General features: G+C 37.4%; 1 protein-coding gene across 2 annotated transcripts in view; it reads left to right on the top strand.

The window, feature by feature from the left end:
- Positions 1-21,625, top strand: part of NOL4 (nucleolar protein 4) — a 137,572-nt gene that overhangs the window by 70,917 nt on the left and 45,030 nt on the right. For both annotated transcript variants that reach the window (XM_063299240.1, XM_063299241.1), the window contains exon 5: positions 2,890-3,022. In XM_063299240.1, coding sequence (XP_063155310.1) covers positions 2,890-3,022 — 133 coding nt within the window. The remainder of the gene's footprint in view (positions 1-2,889; positions 3,023-21,625) is intronic.

The raw sequence follows: 21,625 nt of genomic DNA, 5'->3' as shown, positions 1-21,625 counted from the left end.
TTTGTAATTACTTGACATATTCCAATTCAGTACAAACATGTCTGAAAATTACCTTGATATTTTTTAATAAGCTGGGATTTTGTTGTTTATTCATTTAGTCGCTTCCGACTCCTCGTGACTTCATGGACCAGCCCACGCCAGAGCTTCCTGTCGGTCGTCAACACCCCCAGCTCCCCCAGGGACGAGCCCGTCACCTCTAGAATATCATCCATCCACCTTGCCCTTGGTTGGCCCCTCTTCCTTTTGCCCTCCACTCTCCCTAGCATCAGCATCTTCTCCAGGGTGTCCTGTCTTCTCATTATGTGGCCAAAGTATTTCAGTTTTGCCTTTAATACCATTCCCTCAAGTGAGCAGTCTGGCTTGATTTCCTGGAGGATGGACTGTTTTGATCTTCTTGCAGTCCAAGGCACTCTCAGAATTTTCCTCCAACACCACAGTTCCAAAGCATCGATCTTCCTTCTCTCAGCCTTCCTTATGGTCCAGCTCTCGCAGCCATATGTTACTACGGGGAACACCATTGCTTTAACTATGTGGACATTTGTTGTCAGTGTGATGTCTCTGCTCTTAACTATTTTATCAAGATTTGTCATTGCTCTTCTCCCAAGGATTAAGCGTCTTCTGATTTCCTGACTGCAGTCACCATCTGCAGTAATCTTCGCACCTAGAAATACAAAATCTTTCACTGCTTCTACATTTTCTCACACTATTTGCCAGTTATCAATCAAGCTGGTTGTCATAATCTTGGTTTTTTTGAGGTTTAGCTGCAAGCCAGCTTTTGCACTTTCTTCTTTCACCTTCATCATAAGGCTCCTCAGTTCCTCTTCACTTTCAGCCATCAAAGTGGTATCATCTGCATATCTGAGATTGCAGGATCTTGAGCATTACCTTACTGGCATGTGAAATGAGTGCCACTGTTTGATAGTTTGAACATTCTTTAGTGTTTCCCTTTTTTCATATGGGGATATACGTTGATTTTTTCCAGTCTGATGGCCATTCTTGTGTTTTCCAAATTTGCTGGCATACAGCATGCATTACCTTGACAGCATCATCTTGCAAGATTTTGAACAGTTCAGCTGGGATGCCGTCGTCTCCTGCTGCCTTGTTATTAGCAATGCTTCTTAAGGCCCATTCAACCTCACTCTTCAGGATGTCTGGCACTAGCTCACTGACCACACCATCAAAGCTATCCCCGATATTGTTATCCTTCCTATACAGGTCCTCTGTACATTCTTGCCACCTTTTCTTGATCTCTTCTTCTTCTGTTAGGTCCTTGCCATCTTTGTTTTTGATCATACCCATTTTTGCCTGGAATTTACCTCCGATGTTTCTAATTTTCTGGAAGAGGTCTCTTGTCCTTCCTATTCTATTGTCTTCTTCCACTTCCATGCATTGCTTGTTTAATAATAATTCCTTATCTCTTCTGGCTAACCGCTGGAATTTTGAATTTAATTGGGCATATCTCTCCCTATCACTGTTGCCTTTTGCTTTCCTTCTTTCTTGGGCTACTTCTAGTGTCTCAGCAGACAGCCATTTTGCCTTCTTGGTTTTCTCTTTCTTTGGGATGTATTTTGTTGCCGCCTCTTGAACAATGTTGCGGACTTCTCTCCATAGTTCTTCCGGGACCCTATCTACTAAGTCCAGTCCCTTAAATCTATTCTTCACCTCCACTGCATATTCCTTAGGAATATTAGTGAGCTCATATCTAGCTGATCTGTGGGTCTTCCCTAATCTCTTGAGTCTGATCCTAAATTGTGCAATAAGAGGTTGGTGATCGGAACTACAGTCAGCTCCAGGTCTCGTTTTTACTGACTGTCTAGATGTCCGCCACCTTTGGCTGCAAAGGATGTAGTCAATCTGATTTCGGTGATGTCCATCTGGTGAAGTCCATGTATAAAGCTGTCTCTTAGGTTTCTGGAAGAGAGTGTTTGTTACACAGAGTGAGTTGTCTTGGCAAAATTCTATCAGCCTATGTCCTGCTTCGTTTTGTTCACCCAGGCCATGCTTACCTGTAATTCCAGGTGTCATTTGACTACCCACCTTAGCATTCCAGTCTCCCGTGATGAAAATAACATCTCTTTTAGGCGTGTTGTCCAGTAGGTGCTACAGATCCTCATAGAACTGCTCTACTTCAGCTTCTTCAGCATCTGTGGTTGGGGCGTATATTCGGATCACTGTGATGTTAGATGGCTTGCCCTGCATTCGAATTGAGATCATTCTATCATTTTTTGGATTGTATGCAAGCACTGCTTTAGCCACTTTACTATTAATTATGAAGGCTACTCCATTTCTTCTGTAGTCCTCTTGTCCACAGTAGTAGATCTGGTGGTCATTTGATGTGAAGTGGCCCATTCCAGTCCATTTCAGTTCACTGATGCCCAAAATGTCTATCTTTAATCTTGACATCTCACCAATAACCACATCCAATTTGCCCTGGCTCATAGATCTTACATTCCAGGTTCCAATGGTGTGTTGATCCTTAGAACATCGGATTCGCCATTCACCACCAGCACCGTCGGCTGCTAGCCGTCCTTTCGGCTTTGAGCTAGCTGCGTCATCACGTCTGGGGCTAGTTGAACTCATCCTCTGTTCCTCCCCAGTAGCATTTTGACCATCTTCTGACCTGGGGGTCTCATCTTCCGATGGTATACCGACATATCTCTGGTTGTACTGATCCATTTAGTTTTCCCGGCAAGAATACTGGGGTGGGTTGCCATTACCTTCCCCAGGGATCGCATTTAGTCTGACCTCTCTGTCATGACCTTCCCGTCTTGGGTGGCCCTTCACGGTTTAGCTCATGGCATCATTGAGATGCTCAGACTCCAGCACCACGACCAGGTAACGATCCTTTGCTGAAGAATAAGCTGGGATATGGAATGTTATATTTTTCAGGATGAAAGTTCCATAGAAAGTGATGAATTTGATCTGAGTGATTCTACCAGAATGTCTGCTGTGAACTCTGACCTCAGTTCAAATCTTGAAGAAAGAATTCAAAGTCCACAGAATCTTCAAGGTCAGCAAGATGGTAAGTTATTTTAGTGTTTAACAGATGAAGATGAGTTTTATTACTATCTTTTTCCTTTGTTAATATTGGTTTATTTGCAGTTCAATTGTTGGTTACTTAATAAGTGAGGAACTATTTAATAGGACTGTTCATAGTATTTGAAAGAGATTCTTCACAGGATATGTTTGTGTGAATGTATCGTTAAAGTAGTTGCATCCTTTGGAAGATGCTTCAAGGCTGTCATCAACCATCTTTGTGTATTTGCTTCACATACTTGCTTTGCTTCATAATAGTGAAATGTTACCTGTGTATGCAGAGACATGTCCTGGCAATTGGGACAGCCTTTGAAGCTACCTTGAAAGCCTTAACGAGGACATGGCTGCTTTTAATGCTTTAATCAAGGTTGCTAACATACTTTGTGAAGTACCCTCTTTTAAAGTCTTTGTACTATTTAATGAATGATTATTATTAAGTATATAGCGTCTGATTTCTTCCAGGCTGCATAGAATGAAAAAGAGGCTAATGGAGAAGTTATAGCTATTTCATTCACCAGGATGTTTCTATCCTGTAAACAGTAGCTGTTGCTATGCATGTGGCCACTTGTTAGATGCTGTTTATTTCTAATCAATTCATCCTACTTTGTATCATTTTCCAAAATATTGATTTGTCCTACTTTTGTATTATTTGCCAGTTTTACCTAATTCTCTGCTTCTTTGGAATTCAGAGGTATAGCTAGGTTTCTCCTAGAGAGGAATAATAGAAAATAATTCACTAAGACTAGTTCACAAGTGCATTATAGGGGGTGAACTAAGACTAGTTCACAAGTGCATTATCTGTCACCATTGGGCTATTTCCTTTTATTTTCCAGAACTGATCTTAAGCAGTTGCCTTCTGCCTGTTATATTTTTCAGTGCTTTGGCTATGTCAGTGAATATCTCAAATGTCTACCCATCTAGAGCAGGACTATAATTTTTCCAAAGTTGAATCCTAAGTCTAGATTTGAATCCTTGGGCTTCTGCCCAGCTGCCCCAAACTAATTCTAATATAACCCTCTGTAATTTACCCACAAGTAGCCTTCTATCCTAGTAACTAGAACTCCTCTTCATCTGCTTATACCTTATGGGGTGGAGTATAGCTCATGTGCTGCTGAAAAGTACAGCTAAATGCATCACTTGCAAGTTTCCTGTCTGAAAACAAAATTTCCTATTATCTTGTTTTTAAATTGAAATTTGCTAGATCTATTCTTTGAGTATTTTGAAGATGGTTCATAACATCTCATTCCTAAAGACAATTAATATTTTCTTGAGGAGGTTGACGTTAGAAACAGATTTATACATTTGCAAGAATTTTTTGAAAATGCCCAGCTTTTTCTAGGAATGCAGGAAATTTTTGTTGATTCATGTGGTTGCCATTCTGTATACCTGTTATGAAAGATGTTTGTTATTGACTCTTAAAAACCTTTAGAAGACACTGGGATGACCCTTGAATTTAAAGGATGAAAGGAGGGCAGAAGCAGCTAGATTTCAAAAGAAAATCCATGTAGAAGTTTCTTTTCACTGAATTTCAGATAAAACAAGAAACTGAAAACAGATAATTTTGATTCTACACCTTTAAAGGGGAAAAAGTAGAATGTCAATGAAGAAAACAGTTGTATGACTCTTATAACACATTTTATATAATTGTCAGTTTAAGCTAAAGGATGATGCTTACTGCTTATTATAAGGAATTAATCATGTCCTAATTAAAAACATATTACAATTGTCATGAATGAATAACTTGGCTTGGGAATAAATTGCAACATAACTGCTTGGTCAAGCACAAAAAACCATTATACTACAGCTTTTTATTCATTGATTAAGACTGGCTTTCCTGTTACAATGGGAGAAAAAAAATCCTTGAGTTCTGCACAAGAGTTCAGTTTAGATTAGGCACATGTCATGTATTATGATACAGCCTGAATGAGTAGATACAAATACTAAACATTGAATATTTGAAAAGAAACTAGAAAAACAGCATTTCTAGCTTGATGATGGTGTTAACAGTTAAAATAGATACCTAGGCTTACTGGTGTCCCCCAAAACTTCACAAATATCTGTGGCCTGGGCATAAGCTGGCAGACTAATATGGATAGCCACCTTACATCTCTTGTATAGGAGCTGTGAGGATAAAAAGACATTCTCCACCTTCATCACCATCAGTCTGCAGTTTTCAGAAGCACTGTATTAATTTGTCAATAATTTGTCAAGGTCAGAAAGATTTCTACAGATTGGGGGTTATACCACCATATTGAAGATTAATGCTTTTGACATCTTTAAAAGGTTTAAGCAAAGCTGGCATATAGCACTCTTCATTGACTGACACCACCTTCAGCTGCTTCAAAGAAAGAACTATTCGTTGAGTTTTCTCAGCTGCAAATGTATTTTTCATGAATTAGTATCAGCTTTAGAAGAACAAACTAAGTTACAATTACTATCAATACAATTGTAACAGTGCCAGGCACTTTGGTGAGTACTTTGTGAAGCTCCTAGCGACAGCAGAATGATGGCTGAGCTAAAGATAAACAAATGTTATTTATTTATTTATTTATCAACCTTTATCACCACCCAATCTCCCCCATATGGGGGGACTACAAAACATTTGCATTTTAAATTACTTGTGGCTTTCTAACAAAATGTGAAGGATTGCTTGTAAAGAAATATGAATTGCTGTTTGAGCTGGGCTTGGTTGCCCTACAAATAGGTCTGTATCACATCCATGTCAGTTTAAGATACATTCAGTCATGAATTCACTCTAATTCCTGCATGATTCTTCATGAACTTCACCATATATATATTGTCATAAATAACTTTCCTTAATGTTCACAGTTTTATATGCAACTTTCCCTAATATAAAGATTTCTTTATACAGCTTTCTCTAATGCATTTTATATTCATTTTTTCCCCCCAAAATATATATTTTTAAAAGATCTATTAGTCTGTCGAGTGCAGGCCAAAAAGCCAGGATTCCTAGTCGGTTGCTATGGTAGGAAAATCCTTGCCCTGGGCTCAGGCATCAAAATTTTACTCTAACAAGGTTGATGATAGGAAGGGAACATCATGATAATCCTACCTCCAAACTCCCCTTAAATGTGTGTATACTATTGCCCCATAGTTTCCCCCTTTTCATCAATCTTATTATATTATCCTTCTTTTCTTGTCCATTTCCTGCTTGTTTGGAAATACAATAACTGCAAGATGGTATTATGTTTAATTGCAGATAAGGAGTTTTGAAATGCCCATTTAGAAGTATAATGTTGCTTGCAATTTCTGCATATAAATTGCAAGAAAACTGCAGATATGTTTCTTTTTCCTAACTGAAATTAAAATCTGCACCTGATAATTCATATGTATAGATTTAAATCTACAAATAAGTATTATAATTTAAATAAACATACAGTACATCTCATATTGGGAAGATTGTGACCTATTGACCTGTGTGCTATGTGTCTGCTATCCAAGTGTTTATTGGTTGTTGTTATTGAGCATTGTACAAAATAGATCAAAAATAGAGATGCAAGAAGTAAGATACAGTAGAATAAAAATACATTGTAAAATGTAGCATTCAGTAATGTACTCTCCCCTTTACTTTCATTTCCCCCCCAACTACTAACTACTACTTAGATAATCATACTTTACTTTAAACTTTTACAGTTGTTGTTTATTTCTATTTAAGTCATTTTTTTCAGTTGTCTTTTACTCTATTTTTTTCTTCAAAAGCCGTATTCAAAATGCCTTAGCTTGCCTTGCTGTTTAAAATGTTATTCCTGCTTGAATTAGACTTCCGTTGTGAATATATACAGTCAATTTCTCCATTGCCGCATATTCTCCAATTTTGGTTTCCCAATCTTGTATTGTTGACAAGGTTTCTCCAATATTGTGCCAAATTGATTTTTGCCACTGTCAGCATATATCCCAAGAAGCTGTGATACTTTTCATTTATACCATCTAGAATCATTCCTGATAAAAATATTTGTGGTTTCAGTTCAACTAGTGTTTACTGTTGTTGCAGTTGAATATCCATGCTCACCATCCCTTACAGTTTTCTGTTAAGTCCTGGTCAATCGTTCAAATAGATGCTGCCTTCAGATAAAGAACAGTCCTCTATAAAGAGCAGAACATGTGGTCCCTCTAATAAAATAAAATCAGATACATAAAAAGAAAGTAATGTATTAGATTGAAATTTGTTATTGAGCAGGTGTTTTGTTTTGGTTTTAAACTAATATAAAGATGAGAATCGCATATAAAGACCCATCTGTATGGAAATTAATAAGCTTTGGACTACAAGTGAGAATATGGATCTGAAATCTGAAATATCAGTATTCAGCATTAAGTTTGTAGCATTTCAGTGCTTCCTTGCAGTTCAAAATAAGTATTGTTTTACAGTAAGTTCAAGCCAGAGAGATAAATTCATGGTACAGTAGAAATGTAGATGAAGATCTTACCAGTTGGAAATGGATGCTGGTTGCAGAGAGGAATGATATGGCAAAATGATGGATAGTTCATGAGAAAAGTAAGAACTGAGAAGGTAAAAAAGAGATTATAGTTCAGATGGCACAGGCAGCTGTTGATCCCTGGTGATCACATCTCAGTAATAAAGGATCCCAGGACATCTGTTCCAAGCAGAGCACCCTGAAATCTGCTTCGATCAGCTTACTCCAAGTTTCATTTTTCAGTTTTAAGTGGCTGTGAGGCTAACAGGCATTTGGATAAAGAACACTTGAACCAAGAGGCTGAGACTTTATTTCTTACTGGGAAATCAGGGCTAACCAATATTCTTGTGTGCCCAGAGCAGGACAGCATATCCTGCTGAATTCCTTAGAGGAAAAAATAGGATAAATATACTATAAATAAAATAAATATGGAACAGTTCTTATATGTCTGCTAGTCATCAGTGCTTTGAATGTTTATTAGTGTCTATATCAATTTAGAAATTAAATAAGCAAGGAGAAAGTTAAACAGACTTTTTCTAACTATACATTCTTTGATTTCTTTTCAGATTGTTCTATTTCCCTAAAAATATTGCACTTGTTTATATTTTATTTTATTCTGTAATGTGCTTTCAGTAGATTAAAATATTAATAGATGTGAATCATGCATGTAACAGATGCAATGCAGAGATCTGACTGGTCCAGTGCGAACAATTGAATATGGCTTGTAATAACAACAGTTGCCTCAAAATTGTTTGTCCTGTTTGACGTCTTAGCAACAATATACTGTCAGCTGATTATAATCAAGTTTTTGGTTTTATTGCATAATTACATAGATATCACAAATGAAATTTTCTTCATTCTCCCTCTGAACACAGAAATGCTTCATGTTCTTATCACTTTTCTATTTTTTTTATAGTGGCCAATACACACCCATATACTTGTAAAAGTATAAAAAATCATAAAGGAAGATGTTATGTTCACCTGCCCTTGAATTTTATTTACTGGAAAAGTGATCCCATTACCAGAGTGATGTTTGTGTTTCACTTGAACCTTCAGTTGGGTTCATTTTTGCTGTGTGATAAATATATGAACAGAGCCAGTTTGATGTAGTGGTTACAGCATCAGGCTAGAAACCAGGAGACCATGAATTATAGTCCTGCCTTAGGCACAAAGCCAGCTGGGTGACCTTAGGCCAGTCACTTTCTCTCAGACCTAGGAAGGAGGCAATGGCAAACCACTTCTGAAAAACCTTGCCAAGAATATTACTGGGACTTGTCCAGGCAGTCTCCAAGAATCAAACATGATTGAACAAATTTTATATATAAAATTCTCACCACTATGGGTGGTATGTGATTTCCTCAACCTTGGATTCTCTACCAGAGGCCTGGGAGTTTGAGGGTTCTGTGCAGTATCTTAGCTGTCCCTAGCACTGCACTCTTCTGGGCAGAGAGCTTGGATGTTGTTCCTGGGATCTGCCGGAGCCACTCTTCCAGCTTAGGAGTCACAGCCTTGAGTGCTCCTACCACCAAATGGGACCACTTTGGCCTTCACTTTCCACTTCCTCTCTAGTTCTTCCTTCAGGCCCTGGTACTTCTCTAGCTTCTCATACTCCTTCTTCCTGATGTCGCTGTCACTTGGCACCACTACATCTATCACCACTGCTGTCTTCTGGTCCTTGTCTACTACCACGATATCTGGCTGCTTAGCTAGCACCTGCCTGTCCATCTGGATCTGGAAGTCCTACAGAATCTTAGCCCTGTTATTCTCCACGACCTTCTGTGGAATCTCCCATCTGGACTTGGGAGGCTCTAGCCCATACACTGTGCAGATGTTCCTGTACACAATGCCAGCCACTTGGTTGTGCTATTCAGTGTATGCTGTTTCTGCCTGCATCTCTATATATGCACATACAAATCTGATGCCAACTGGGTCAGAAAGTCAATATTTCTTTCCTCTATGCATCTTGCTTGATTCTAGCTTTTGCAAATTCTCTAAATTCCTTGATCTCTTTACACATGGACAAATTCAACCACAGTCTGAACTAGAAAATTGTTGATACTTTAGACACTCTACTATTGGATATTTGGAAATGTCACTCACTTTGGATGTGCAAGTACTTGGATCTGAAGATGTTCCAAATGCTTTTATTATTTAAATTTATCACAAATTAATTTTGAAAGAATGGTTTCATGTTACTTTACACGTGTAATCTTTCATCTGATTCTCTTAAACTAGGTGCATGCAGATTTGAAGGGAAGAGGTAAAGAAACAAAGAAAATTAAGAAAACACATTTGTGTAACTAAGGACCAAATAGCTTGTCCTTTTCAATAAATTTTAATAAGATAGGATGGAATAAGTAACATAGCTCTAGTCCATTTATGTGAAATCATAAAAATCCTTTTTTAAAGTCACAGTTTGGTTACATTCCCAATCTAAGAGATGGTGGGCTTCTTCTATTCAAAGCATTCACATCTCCAAGATGAGATTCCTGAAAAAGCATGAAAAATAGTGGAAGATTTTTTTCCCCCAACATCCATCTTGGCTCTATATTTTTCAAGCCACATTCCCCCCATGTTTCTGCCTACTCTTTTTAACATTATTATTTTGGATTATTGATTCAGAAACAATACTTGTGTCACTGTAATCTTGCTTTACCAGTGCTATAGGTTGGGGAAAACACAATTAGATAGATCAACATTAACTCATTTGGTGACCTTTGGATGTGTCTAGATTACAATTCCTCTTGATGTAAGCCAGACTGCATCATAAGCTATATAGATATTATTCAGCAATTACATGACACCTTTATAATGGAGCTATTAAATGGTCCAGCGCTGTACTTGCCCAAGATTAACAGACTTGAATATAGATTCCAAACTAGGAATGATGACAAAGCCTAATCTATTATAAATAAAATCCTGTAATAGCATTATAAAATAAGGCAAATTATTTCCTTTTTTATGTTGCTATGTTGCATTTGCACCATGCAGACTTGAAAGGTATGACTAGGGCTGACAGACTTGGCATGGTTCATTGGTCTATGCCATCCACAATCATATTTCTAAGTTATATAAATTGAAAATGAGAAAAGAAATTGGAGGTATATACTTCTTGTTTCTGTGGTCATTTTAAACTCAGCAAAAATACTCAAGAAAAACATATGCATACTCAGAACTAATTTAATTACATATGCTAACATGATGGGTCCAGACTCATGAAACAGACTAAAGACACAGCAAGAACTGCTTAACAAAGATGAGAATTTACCACTGTTGATGTACAAAAAGTGACCTCAAGAAAGAAGTGGGGACTTTGAGATACGATTTGAAACATTTATACAAAACCAAGATTACCAGTTAGGACGCATATATAAACTGTTATTGAAATATGACATGGAATAAAAAAAATTGTATGATAAAGTGAATGCAAATCTTCAAAGAAATAATCACATTATAACAATGGGAAGTTATGGAGAAAAAAACAATAAACTTTACTCCAAGTTACAATTTATGGGGAAATTGGTACAAAATGTTTTACAGATAGTATATAACTCTATCAACAATTACCAAGATAGACAAATCACTTAAACATATACACACACTTTTGGGTTTGAAGAAGACATGCTGTTGTGCAGTTCATCTGTGGACACAGAGGTGGCTCTGCAGTCCCAGTCTGGAAATGCAGAGTTTAACACAGTGGGGGCACTGGAATTCCATTGCTGTAATAACTCTGGGTGTTAATTCTGTGACACCACTCACGGTTTTTGGCAGTGCCTGTCCTCAATGCTGGTAGAGGCTTCATAGCACAGGGCTCACCAGTGGGTTCTGTCAGCAGCCACAGCTTCTAGTTCCCTTGGCTGGATGTCACAGTTGTGTAAGGTTTCTTTCACCGCATCTTTGAAGCATTTGCATGGACAACCTCAAGGTCTCTTCCCAGTCTCCAGTACATCATAAAGCAACTGGCGAGGCATATGGTGGTCATCCATTCTGATGTCATGTCCCACCCATGATGGCCTTGGGCTGATAATCTGGGACTCAATGCTGGTGGACTTTGCATGACCCAAGACCTATAGGTTGGAGACACAGTCTTGCCAACCAATGCCAAGGATGGAGTGGAGAGCACACATGTGAAATTTCTCTAATCGTTTGATGCATTATCGATATAGAGTCCAGGACTCACATCCATCTAGGAGATAAGGGATAACCGCAGCTCTGTAGACTTTAAGCTTTGTGGAGATATGGATGTTGTGCTGATTGAACACTGTAATATGCAGCTGCCCAAGAGCCTGGCTGGCCTTGCTGATCCTGGAGTCAATATCTTTGCCCAAAGAACCATCACTTGAGATGATGCTTCCCAGGTATTTGAAGCTGTTTACATTTGTCAGCTGGGTGTCATCAACAGTGATTTTTGGTTTTATGGGGTTGGTATTTGGCGCAGGCTGGTAAAGTACTTCAGTCTTGTTCAGGCTGATAGGCTGAAGAGCATAGCAGCGTCTGAGAATTTGCTCAGCATCAACTGTAGACCACTGTCTTTGTGCTCCAGGAGCGTGTAGTCATCAGCAAAGAGGGTTTCTTGAATGACTGTATGGAGGCACTTCGTCCCAGTATTCAAGCAACAAAGGTCAAAGAGAGAGCTGTCCAATCAGTACCTGATGTACACTTTCTCCTTCAGACCCTGGACAGCATGCAACAACATGCAAGCAAAGAACAGATTGAATGGGACTCCAGCTAGCATACAACCCTGCTTCACCCCAATGCAGCTGACTATCACCGTTGTAAAGGACATGTCCTGTCATTCCATCATGGAGTAGCTGAATCAACTTCAATTCACACACACACACACACACACACACACACACTATATGTATATGCATATGTATAGGTGGTATGTGTCTTCCTCAACCTCAGGTCCTCTACCAGAGCCTGGGAGTTTGAAGGTTCTGTGCAATATCCTAGTTGTTCCTAGCGCTGCACTCTTTTGGACAGAGAGCTCGGATGTTCTTCCTGGGACCTGTTGGAGCCACTCTCCCAATTTAGGAGTCATAGCCCCAAGTGCTCCTACTACCACTGGGACCACTTTGGCCTTCACTTTCCACATCCTCAACAGTACTTCCTTCTCCAGCTTCTCATACTCCTTCTTTCTGATGTTGCTGTCACTTGGCACTGCTACATCTATCATCACCACTGTCTTCTGGTCCTTGGCTACTACCACAATGTCTGGTTGATTGGCAGTATCTGCCTGTCTATCTGGATCTGGAAGTCCCATAGGATCTTATATCAGATTCTAAGATTTCATTATCTGAATCCTTAGATTTATCATAACTTTCTCGGCAGTCAAAAATGAACTATATTCCTATGTATATTACTCTTTATTCAATCATTTGGCTTAATTTATGTCCATTTCTTAAACGTTCTAGTCAAATGAATAAGCTATGCTGAATAAATAAATATTTCCTAAAATTGGAATACAAAACTACTTAAAAGTTGAAGAAAATGCTTCCTTCTTCATAGCTGTAACTTATGTGATGGTGTAGAAATATGATTTGTAGGAAATGACTTCGTTAATAAATTGACTTTACTAGTACTAAACCTAAAAGCTTCTTTGGTATATTACTATATTATTTCTTTCCTCCTCCTATAGAACTTACATTTCAAATTCAAAATTACAGAAGCCAGAATCATTTATACTAACAGCCACTAGAGGTCTGTTGGTATTACACTTAGGCAATAAGTATTTATTTCTGCAACTATTATGAATTTCCTAATTTCTTAAAAAGCAATTCACTATTGAGTATGAACTGATTGTCTTTTTGTGCCTAATATTTAATGTACCTTGACCCTAAGTATCTTTATTCAGAAACCTATGAATTCCATTAATTTTGTTTACTGAGACATAACCCCCTCTTTGTTAGCTTGGTTTACTCAAGGCCATACATAGGATTTATGGTGAAAAAGAGTGGCTTGCTTTCCAGATTCTCTGATACAAATTGCCTCAGTTTTAGCCCCTGACTTTCTGCCTGGAAAAAAATGTGTGCAGGGTTTCAGCTGTATAGTGTTCAGAAGGAGTTCCATTGCATTCAGTGGGATTACTCCTAGGTTATAATTCTATAGTAACAAAGCCATAGCATTTTTAAAGGGATTGCTGATTGACTGATTAATTGATTGAAGCTTTTATATATATCTCAGCTCACAACCCCTGTTAACTGAGACTGACCATGTCACCAAGAAATGTGTATTTGCTTGATTGTGATTGTGCTTGTCCTTTCAAAGTTGCTTGCATATATAAATCTTGCAATAAAGCCATACACATTACATGGATTATCAGTAACAGAGAAACTCTAGTTTTCTGTCATCAGAACAGGATGCTGGGTACAAACAAATTTAGTTTGGTTGTCTAGATATAAGTCTTCTTTCGCATTACAATTGCAGTATTATTTGTTCCTATTGCTGTTCATCTGTTTATTTTTAATTTTTTAAAACTGTATTGTCATATTCCCCCACAGTGAGTGGATCAGGATGGAAAACACTTGGGTTTCTATGTGCATATTTTATCCAGCTCAGTCTTTTTCTTTCTCATCTACTTTCACCGATAGAAGTTATGAGTATATATGCAGCTGCTGTACAAAGCTGGCTATGTAGTTTTTAAACTACGTATTCTGAAATTCCTGAAGTATTGTTTAGTTGACTACAAAATCACAAGCACACTTGCTTTTTTGTGTGATTTTTGTTTTCAGACTGGAATTCTGCAAGTACAAAAAGGCCTATTTTTCTGTAATAATAAAATCATTTGTATCCACCATCATGAAACTGCATCTCCGTCCTGTAACAAAACTTCTTAGATTTTTATCTCTATTTAGCCTTGCAGCCTGATGGCTTCACAGGGGAATGGAGAGTGAATTTTTAGGCATACAGAAAATATCAGTAACAAGAAAGGTTAGAAATGGATATACAGTATTTGCTCAAGTTGTAAACTCACACCATCCAAATTTAGTTTGTAACCCTTTTTGGAGCAAATATAGGTATCAGTGAAATTATTCTAAGTTGCTACTGTAGGAAGAAAATCTTACCAAGTTCATTCTGAGCTGGGAATAAAAAAGCATAGGAAATTGCTTGAATACAGGTGAAGTTTATTTTCTGAGAGCATGGTACGAAGTCTGCTGATTGGAGGTACCCACACTTAGAAATTTCCTGGAAGCCCTTTATATAAAAACCTTTGCTACTGTTATGTGAAACTGTTCCCGCCCTCTAGGAATTTCTGAGAAAGCGCCCGTAGCCAGTTTCTTGGACGGGGTACTCTCTAGGAATTCTAGGAAAGTGCGGTTCACCAGAGTTCAGAGGGGAGGTGCTCTGTGGTCAGCACCCTGCTGAGTTATGGATTCCTTTGTTTAGGGCAATTAGGCTTCCTACTGAGCTGCAGCTTTTTCCTGTCTAGCGCTGTTAGTTTGGAATGTTAACTTTCCTAGGGAAGAAATCTTTTGTTGTTTGATTATGGAGATCTGTTCGACCAGGAAGAATGTTCACCTGAATGGGCTCTGCTAATTTCTTTGGGAGGAGAGATCTTTTTGTTTAAAAGATCTCTGGCTAAGTCTGAAAGGAATGTTCATTTGAACAGCCTGGTGCTTCTTGCTGAATTTTAATCTCTTGTAACTTTTAACCTTGATTGAGAAGGGAAGACTGTGTGGTGGGAAAAACGGTGTTTGGGGAAGACAGTATCTAGGGAAAAAGAGAGATCTTGACAGTTTGGAGGGAGAGAGAGAGAGATCTTGATTTCTTCTTACACTACAAATCACTTGACATAAAGACTGGATTATTTCTAAATATCAATGTAACATTATAGTTAGCAGCTTTGAATATGATCACAATGAAAAGTAAGAGAAAATCTGATAAGTAAATAAATAATGCCCCATGTGACTTTTTTGTCAATATTTTAGCCTTGATGGAATTTGCTATCTGAAGATTTCTTACTTGTTTTACCAGCTTTTTGCATATTTTGCCATACAGAGTTAGATCAAAATTTACTGACTTCATGATCCACAAAGTTAACTGACAAGTCAGTTTGGACATGCTCAATGGTGTCACTGTTACACAACAGCTCTTATTGTCATAGCAACTGCTGTGCTCACAATGTTCATTCTGTATTGTCAGTAGGCCAAAAGCATGTCTCTGCTTTGAGTGAAATAAAGCTTGGATTACTGTACTGATCATGCAAATTCATAACTGGCCTTATAGTTGTATTATTATTGGATTCTCAGTATTTACCTTCCATCTTAAGCACTGGTAGCTTTTTCTGCCTGAGACACAAATGGTAGCATATTGAACAGTTTCATCCTTCAGACAACTATGTGGCACTGTTTTCCTGCTTTTTCAGTTGTACCATTGAAACATGCAAAATAGAACACAAGTGGTCTTTCTTCTAGTCTATAACCGAGCTATGACCATGAGGTCAAGGAAGTTCATCATATATCCAGGGTAAGGAAAAACAAAACAAAACCACAGAAGGCTGTGATGTGTTGAAAAGGGCAGAATAAATAATAAACTCTTATGAAGAAATTTGGGACTGGGTTGAGCCCTGGGGGGACAAAGTTCTCTAGTGACTAGTGAAATGTGACTGTTGGAAAGGCAAAAGTAAGAGAGGCTAACCCCAGTCTTCTTTTCTGTTTCTGAAAATTTACTCTGGTCAAAGGTGAAGGAGAAACAGGGCAGCCTGATGTGAGGGCATTCAGAAATTACAGAAGCTTTATGATTCAGGCAGGCCAATCACTGCTGCTAATGTGGCCTGGGAAATGAAATTTTAAATACCTCTCATTAGTCCATATTAAGCAGTAAGCATTTGGATCTACATTTCAAAGGCTTTGTTGAAACAGGGAGCATCCCGTAGCAGTAGCAGTTGATAGGAATGCTTGGACCAAATGCTAACGTTTGGGATAATTAGGATTCAACTGCTTGGTCACTTTTCCCAACACATACTGTATACCCTAATTACAACTTTTAGCTCCATCATTTATTCCATAGTAAGATGAAGTGTGAACAAGGATGCTGATGCTAAAAAAAAATGTAAGAAACATTTATACATATTGGACTGTTGAGAGTTCCTTCAGAAGGGGGAAATAAAAATATTGGGATATATACAAAGAGTTTGATTTATGTTTGTTGTTGTGCTTCTATCTCTTTCCACACAACTCCTTTTCCAGCACCTTGGACGACTCCTTGAGAGAAGATTGAAATTAAGTATATTTCTACACTAGTGATTATGGAGTATGTTGAGGTTTTCCTACTAACAGATTAAGCTGCTGTTGTAGCTAGTCATTTTGGCCGGGTGAAAAGGTTGCAATTAGATTGTCTCCTCTCCCGTGCTTCATGCAAAATAGCCTGGGGGGAGGAAACCTGCCCAGACTTGTTTCTTACTTCCTCTTTTTTTTCTCTGCCGGCAATGTAGCCAAGCAAGGCTTGCTCCAAAAGGGAGCTAAGTCCTTTAAATATGTTTTGCTTTTGTTTTTGCTTTCTGTAAATAAATTATTTTTATAGAAATGCTTGGTGTGTGACTTTTTTGATCTCTCCTGGGCTAAAGGCTTTCCCAGCATCTGCCAACAGAGTAACCCAGCAATCATTCTGCCAAAACAACAGCAATCACTTTAACAGTGCCTGGATAATGTTATGAAGACTACCTAAGTCCTTAGTGCAGTTATGACCTAAGTTACCATTGTCCTCCATATCTCTTGGTGGCTATACTCACCACTGATTTTGTCAATTTTACTTTTCTAGACAACACATTTGAAATAATACAGCAAGTTGTTTAAGGCACTGTTCCAAATCACTAACAGTAAATCATGTTTTTAAAAATCTTTTCATTAGTGACAGTGAGTTTATAATTGTTTAATTGTAAGAATTGTAGACTTTCATAAGCAACTGTTGAAAAAATGGCTAATCATTTATTTCATAGATTTGGTTTCTATCACTCATGCCCACAGAGATTTTTAGAAGTTCATTGTGTTTTAAATATATACAGTTATATCTTTCTTAACAGCATGACTCTTTGTTATTTCATATTCCACATATGAATTCTGTACCCTCTTTAAACAGAAAATGAATCCTGGCAAATACAAGGCTCAAATAATTTTTTCTGCAGCAATGATTTGCCATTTATTATAGATATATGTGCATGCATGCATATGTATGCACACTTGTTCTTCAGTAGTGCAATGCATATTTCTCATCTAATATTTTAAATAAAACAATGGGGAGATTTCTCTGGAAAAGATTATACACACACATCACATCATATATACTGTACATACATATCTTGACATTAGTAGTTTCCCACTGCCCTCTTCTGATACTTATTCAACTTGCAAGTCCAGCCTAAAATTCTGAGATTCCTGGTACTAACCAGCTCCAACCTTACTTAGTTTTTCCAAGATTAGCCAAAGCTGAGTAAGTACCACCATCTTTTGTCACCTAGCCAACTATATATTCTTTTTAATTCTAATTATTTTAGTAGAAAAAGTTTTAAGCATGTTTATGTTCATTGCTTTGTTCTCAGAATTAATTATATTATATTGCTATGGTTAAACTGAGCTAGCCCAAAAAGTGCAAGACAAGGCCATTCCAACACTTATGTCCATTCATTTTGGTTTAGCAATTATATATTAGTTGCTGCAAAGTGCTGTCAGGAAGAAGAAGAAGGCACTGTTGAAGAAGAAGCACACACTTTCTCTCTGTATGTGAATATGTGCATGCATGCGTGCAGTTGTACAACAATGTGTGGCTTCTGACTCATAAACTGATACAACATGCAGCTTTGGCAGAAAGGATTCCCCATGCAATCTAGAATACTAGGTGTTTTCTGATGTATATTTGACAAGCTCACATACTTAATTAGAAATCAAAAGCAACCTGAATCAAATGTGATATTTCATTTCTGAAATTATACATTGAAAAGAGTAATAATAAAATCTCCATGCTAAAAGTACAGAAATCTTATATAGTAAATACAGAGTTATTATGTTATTTACCTCATGATCTTAGAATGACATATATAGAGAGAGTGGTTCCTGGCAATGTCAGAAAGAAAGAATAGCTGTAGTTATTCACTAAAAACAATGACAGAGAAAGAGTGAGTTCCTCTATTGCTGCTTCCAGATTTCATGAAAAGTGGATTTATGTATACATAACAGAATGCACATCTACCATAATGTATTCCTTTCCCAGTTTAGAGCCTTCAGAGAGCCACTGGCTATGCAGGCTGAAAAAAGGGGAACTACAGTCTAACAATTTAAGAGTAGAAGTTTGGAAAACGTTGACATAAGGGATAGAAATCCCAGAGCTAGAGGAAACATTAATGACCCATTGCCAGTATGGATATATGGCCAAAACTATCCAGAAAAGCATTCAATTCTATAAAGAATTCAAATAATGATAAATATGTCTTATATTCTGTGAAATATCAGATATCAGGATATATTCAGATTAATACATGACTTTAAGAAAAAGACATTCTGAAATGCTATTTTTATTGTAACTAAAAAAAAATAGCTAAATTATCATCTCAAGGTATTGTCTTTTATATGAATGACTGGATTTCTCTTTTACTTTGTTTTTATAATAGCTAATCAAAAAATTAGGCTCTTGAAATTTACTTTAGTCATCTCATGCCCCTTCCTCTAGAATTATACTTTGTTAGACTTTATATTAAACTCTTGGTATGAACTTGATGCTTAAAAATAAGATTATATTGGTGCTAAGAATTAGACTCAGTGTACATCTTTCTTTTCACACAATGAGTGTACTATGATGTTGGGATTTATTCAGCCAAGTTATACATTACCTTTCTATTCTGGAGGTTGTCAAAATGGTAAGAAAATTTTGAAGATCAGAATCAGAATATTTCAAAAGTTTAAAATATAATTTATAAAAAACAGATAAACACTAAGAAAGTAAGAGGCAAATGCATTTCCCAAACGAGTGTACCTCTCTTTTCCATGTGTCAGAAAGACTGGACTCAGACAATGGGGGCATCTTCAAATGATCTCTCCTGCAAATCTTAACAGATGGCAGGTTCATAATGATTGGGGTAATCTTAAGTAACAAGGCCCTAAGATAGCATTTTTAAAGGCTGGCATCTTAAAGTGTATCCAATCAGCGTCTGGCAACCAATGCAGGTATTCTGTACAGGCATGTGATCCCACACTGAAACTTTTGGAAAGGCGTGTGTTCAATAGCTAAGATCAGAAGCACCACTCTAGATAATCTTCTCAAAATCTGATTGGTTTAGGGAGGGCTACAGCTAACACACCAGTCGTAATGGTGCAAAAATACTAATCATTACAGCTATCGTCTGCCAATCCAGCAACAGCTGAGGGCACATCAAGATAATGGTGTTAATGACCTAGGCCATCTCTTTATTGCAGAGACCTGGCAGGGCATCAGCAATATTGTCAACAGACAACATGGGAAATTCCATGTTACATTCAGGCAACCATGTGGATCTATCAAGTGTCAGGACTGGACCATTTTAACTTGTCCTTGGTAGGATGTAAGAGAGTATAACATAACATGAAGGAATGTATAATATTTCAAAGTGAGCTATATTGCATTCAAAATCCACTCAGTGGGGCCAATATCTGTGTAAACAATAATATATCCATCAAACCTATTCTCAACTTATTAATCATCCCACAGCAAAATTAATAGATAATCCCAGGCTGTAGTAAACTTAGAATAATTATATTTTAGAGGAAGAACCCACAGACCTGGTGGAAGGTTGATACAGCCTTCCTGTAATCTTTTCAACTAATGCCAGTAGTCCCACTGCTAGAATGTGTTGTCATGGCAACAACATCACTTACTTCATGCAGGAATGATTAGCTCTTACTGTGCAGTGGAGGAACATAGGGGCAGTCAAGCTAATCCCAGGGTGCAGTGTAAGAAAAAGGTTGGACCTCATCTAGGGGATCCTGTATCAGCAACGACAGAATTGGTCTGCCACAGATTCTGGTATTTAAGTTAAAGAGCAGAATTCACAGTAAGTGTCAGCTCCTCTGGAGTACAATATTGGCTCAGGGCTTTCTAAGGTTTGTTGAAGAATGTCCCATACCTGCCAATGACATTAGGCAGCTCTGTGTGGCATATCAGGATCTTTGCTTGTTTAGACCATAGAAATGGTAAGCTGTATTTAATACAGAAACTGTGGGGAAAAAATTGTCCTAAACTAACTACCACATATGTACCTTCAAGATATATTTATGGGTTGTATTAAAAGCCCTGACACTGAGGCTGAAAAGGAAGCCAGAAAATCTGGAGAAGTGGAAACTGTACTGCAGCAATTCCAACTTATGAAAACTCTGAGCAATCCATTTTATCCTTGCAAGTTTAGACATTATTTTACTGTTGATATATGAACTTCATTTAGAACTCTCAAGAAAATAAGGGGGCAAGTAAATTATAAGAAAAAATAGAATAACAACCTCATGTGTGGTGTTTTTCTGATGCAGCACTTAAAGTACATAAAACATAAACACCTCTCTCCATCAAGTGGCTGGAAGGAAATTAAATATTTACTATTAATTTTTCACATCGTTATGTTTATGTGGTCTATTTCACAAGCTGCAGAAACTGAACTATTTTAGCATTCAGTCATAAACTATATAGCAAGCTTTGAAAACAATAGAAAAGATAGTAAGTATAAAGTACCAAACTTTATGCTAGCTTTTAGCACACTAAAAAGGGATATGCTTTGTGGATTATCCTGATGAGATGTGTGTATGTGTGTGTAAATGTGTTTCTGTGGGGATAGGGATGAAATATGTATGAGATATGAAATAAATATTGAGCTTCTTTTTAGCTCTATGTTGATTTTCCTTGTAACATAAAGTACAATTTATACTTATTCATTTTTTTTCTTGTAAAATTGAACAAAGATAGTGAGCTGAAAATGAGGTTAGAGTTTTGTAGCTATTATAGCTTTACTGCTGTTATCAAATCAATACATCCCATCACCTGCTTTTTAAGTAACTTCTGCGTATTCTAAAAAACTCTGAGGGAGTAAGTATACTTTATCAAAGATTTATACTTTTCTTTTTGCATTAACTATAACTCTTCTATCTCTTATGCAATAAGCTGAATTGAAATAAGTTTTTTAATTAGACAGAGCAGAGCAG

The sequence above is a fragment of the Candoia aspera genome, chromosome 3, assembly GCF_035149785.1.
Source record: "Candoia aspera isolate rCanAsp1 chromosome 3, rCanAsp1.hap2, whole genome shotgun sequence".
Taxonomy (NCBI): Eukaryota; Metazoa; Chordata; class Lepidosauria; order Squamata; family Boidae; genus Candoia; species Candoia aspera.
This window is presented reverse-complemented; position numbering and strand designations above follow the sequence as displayed.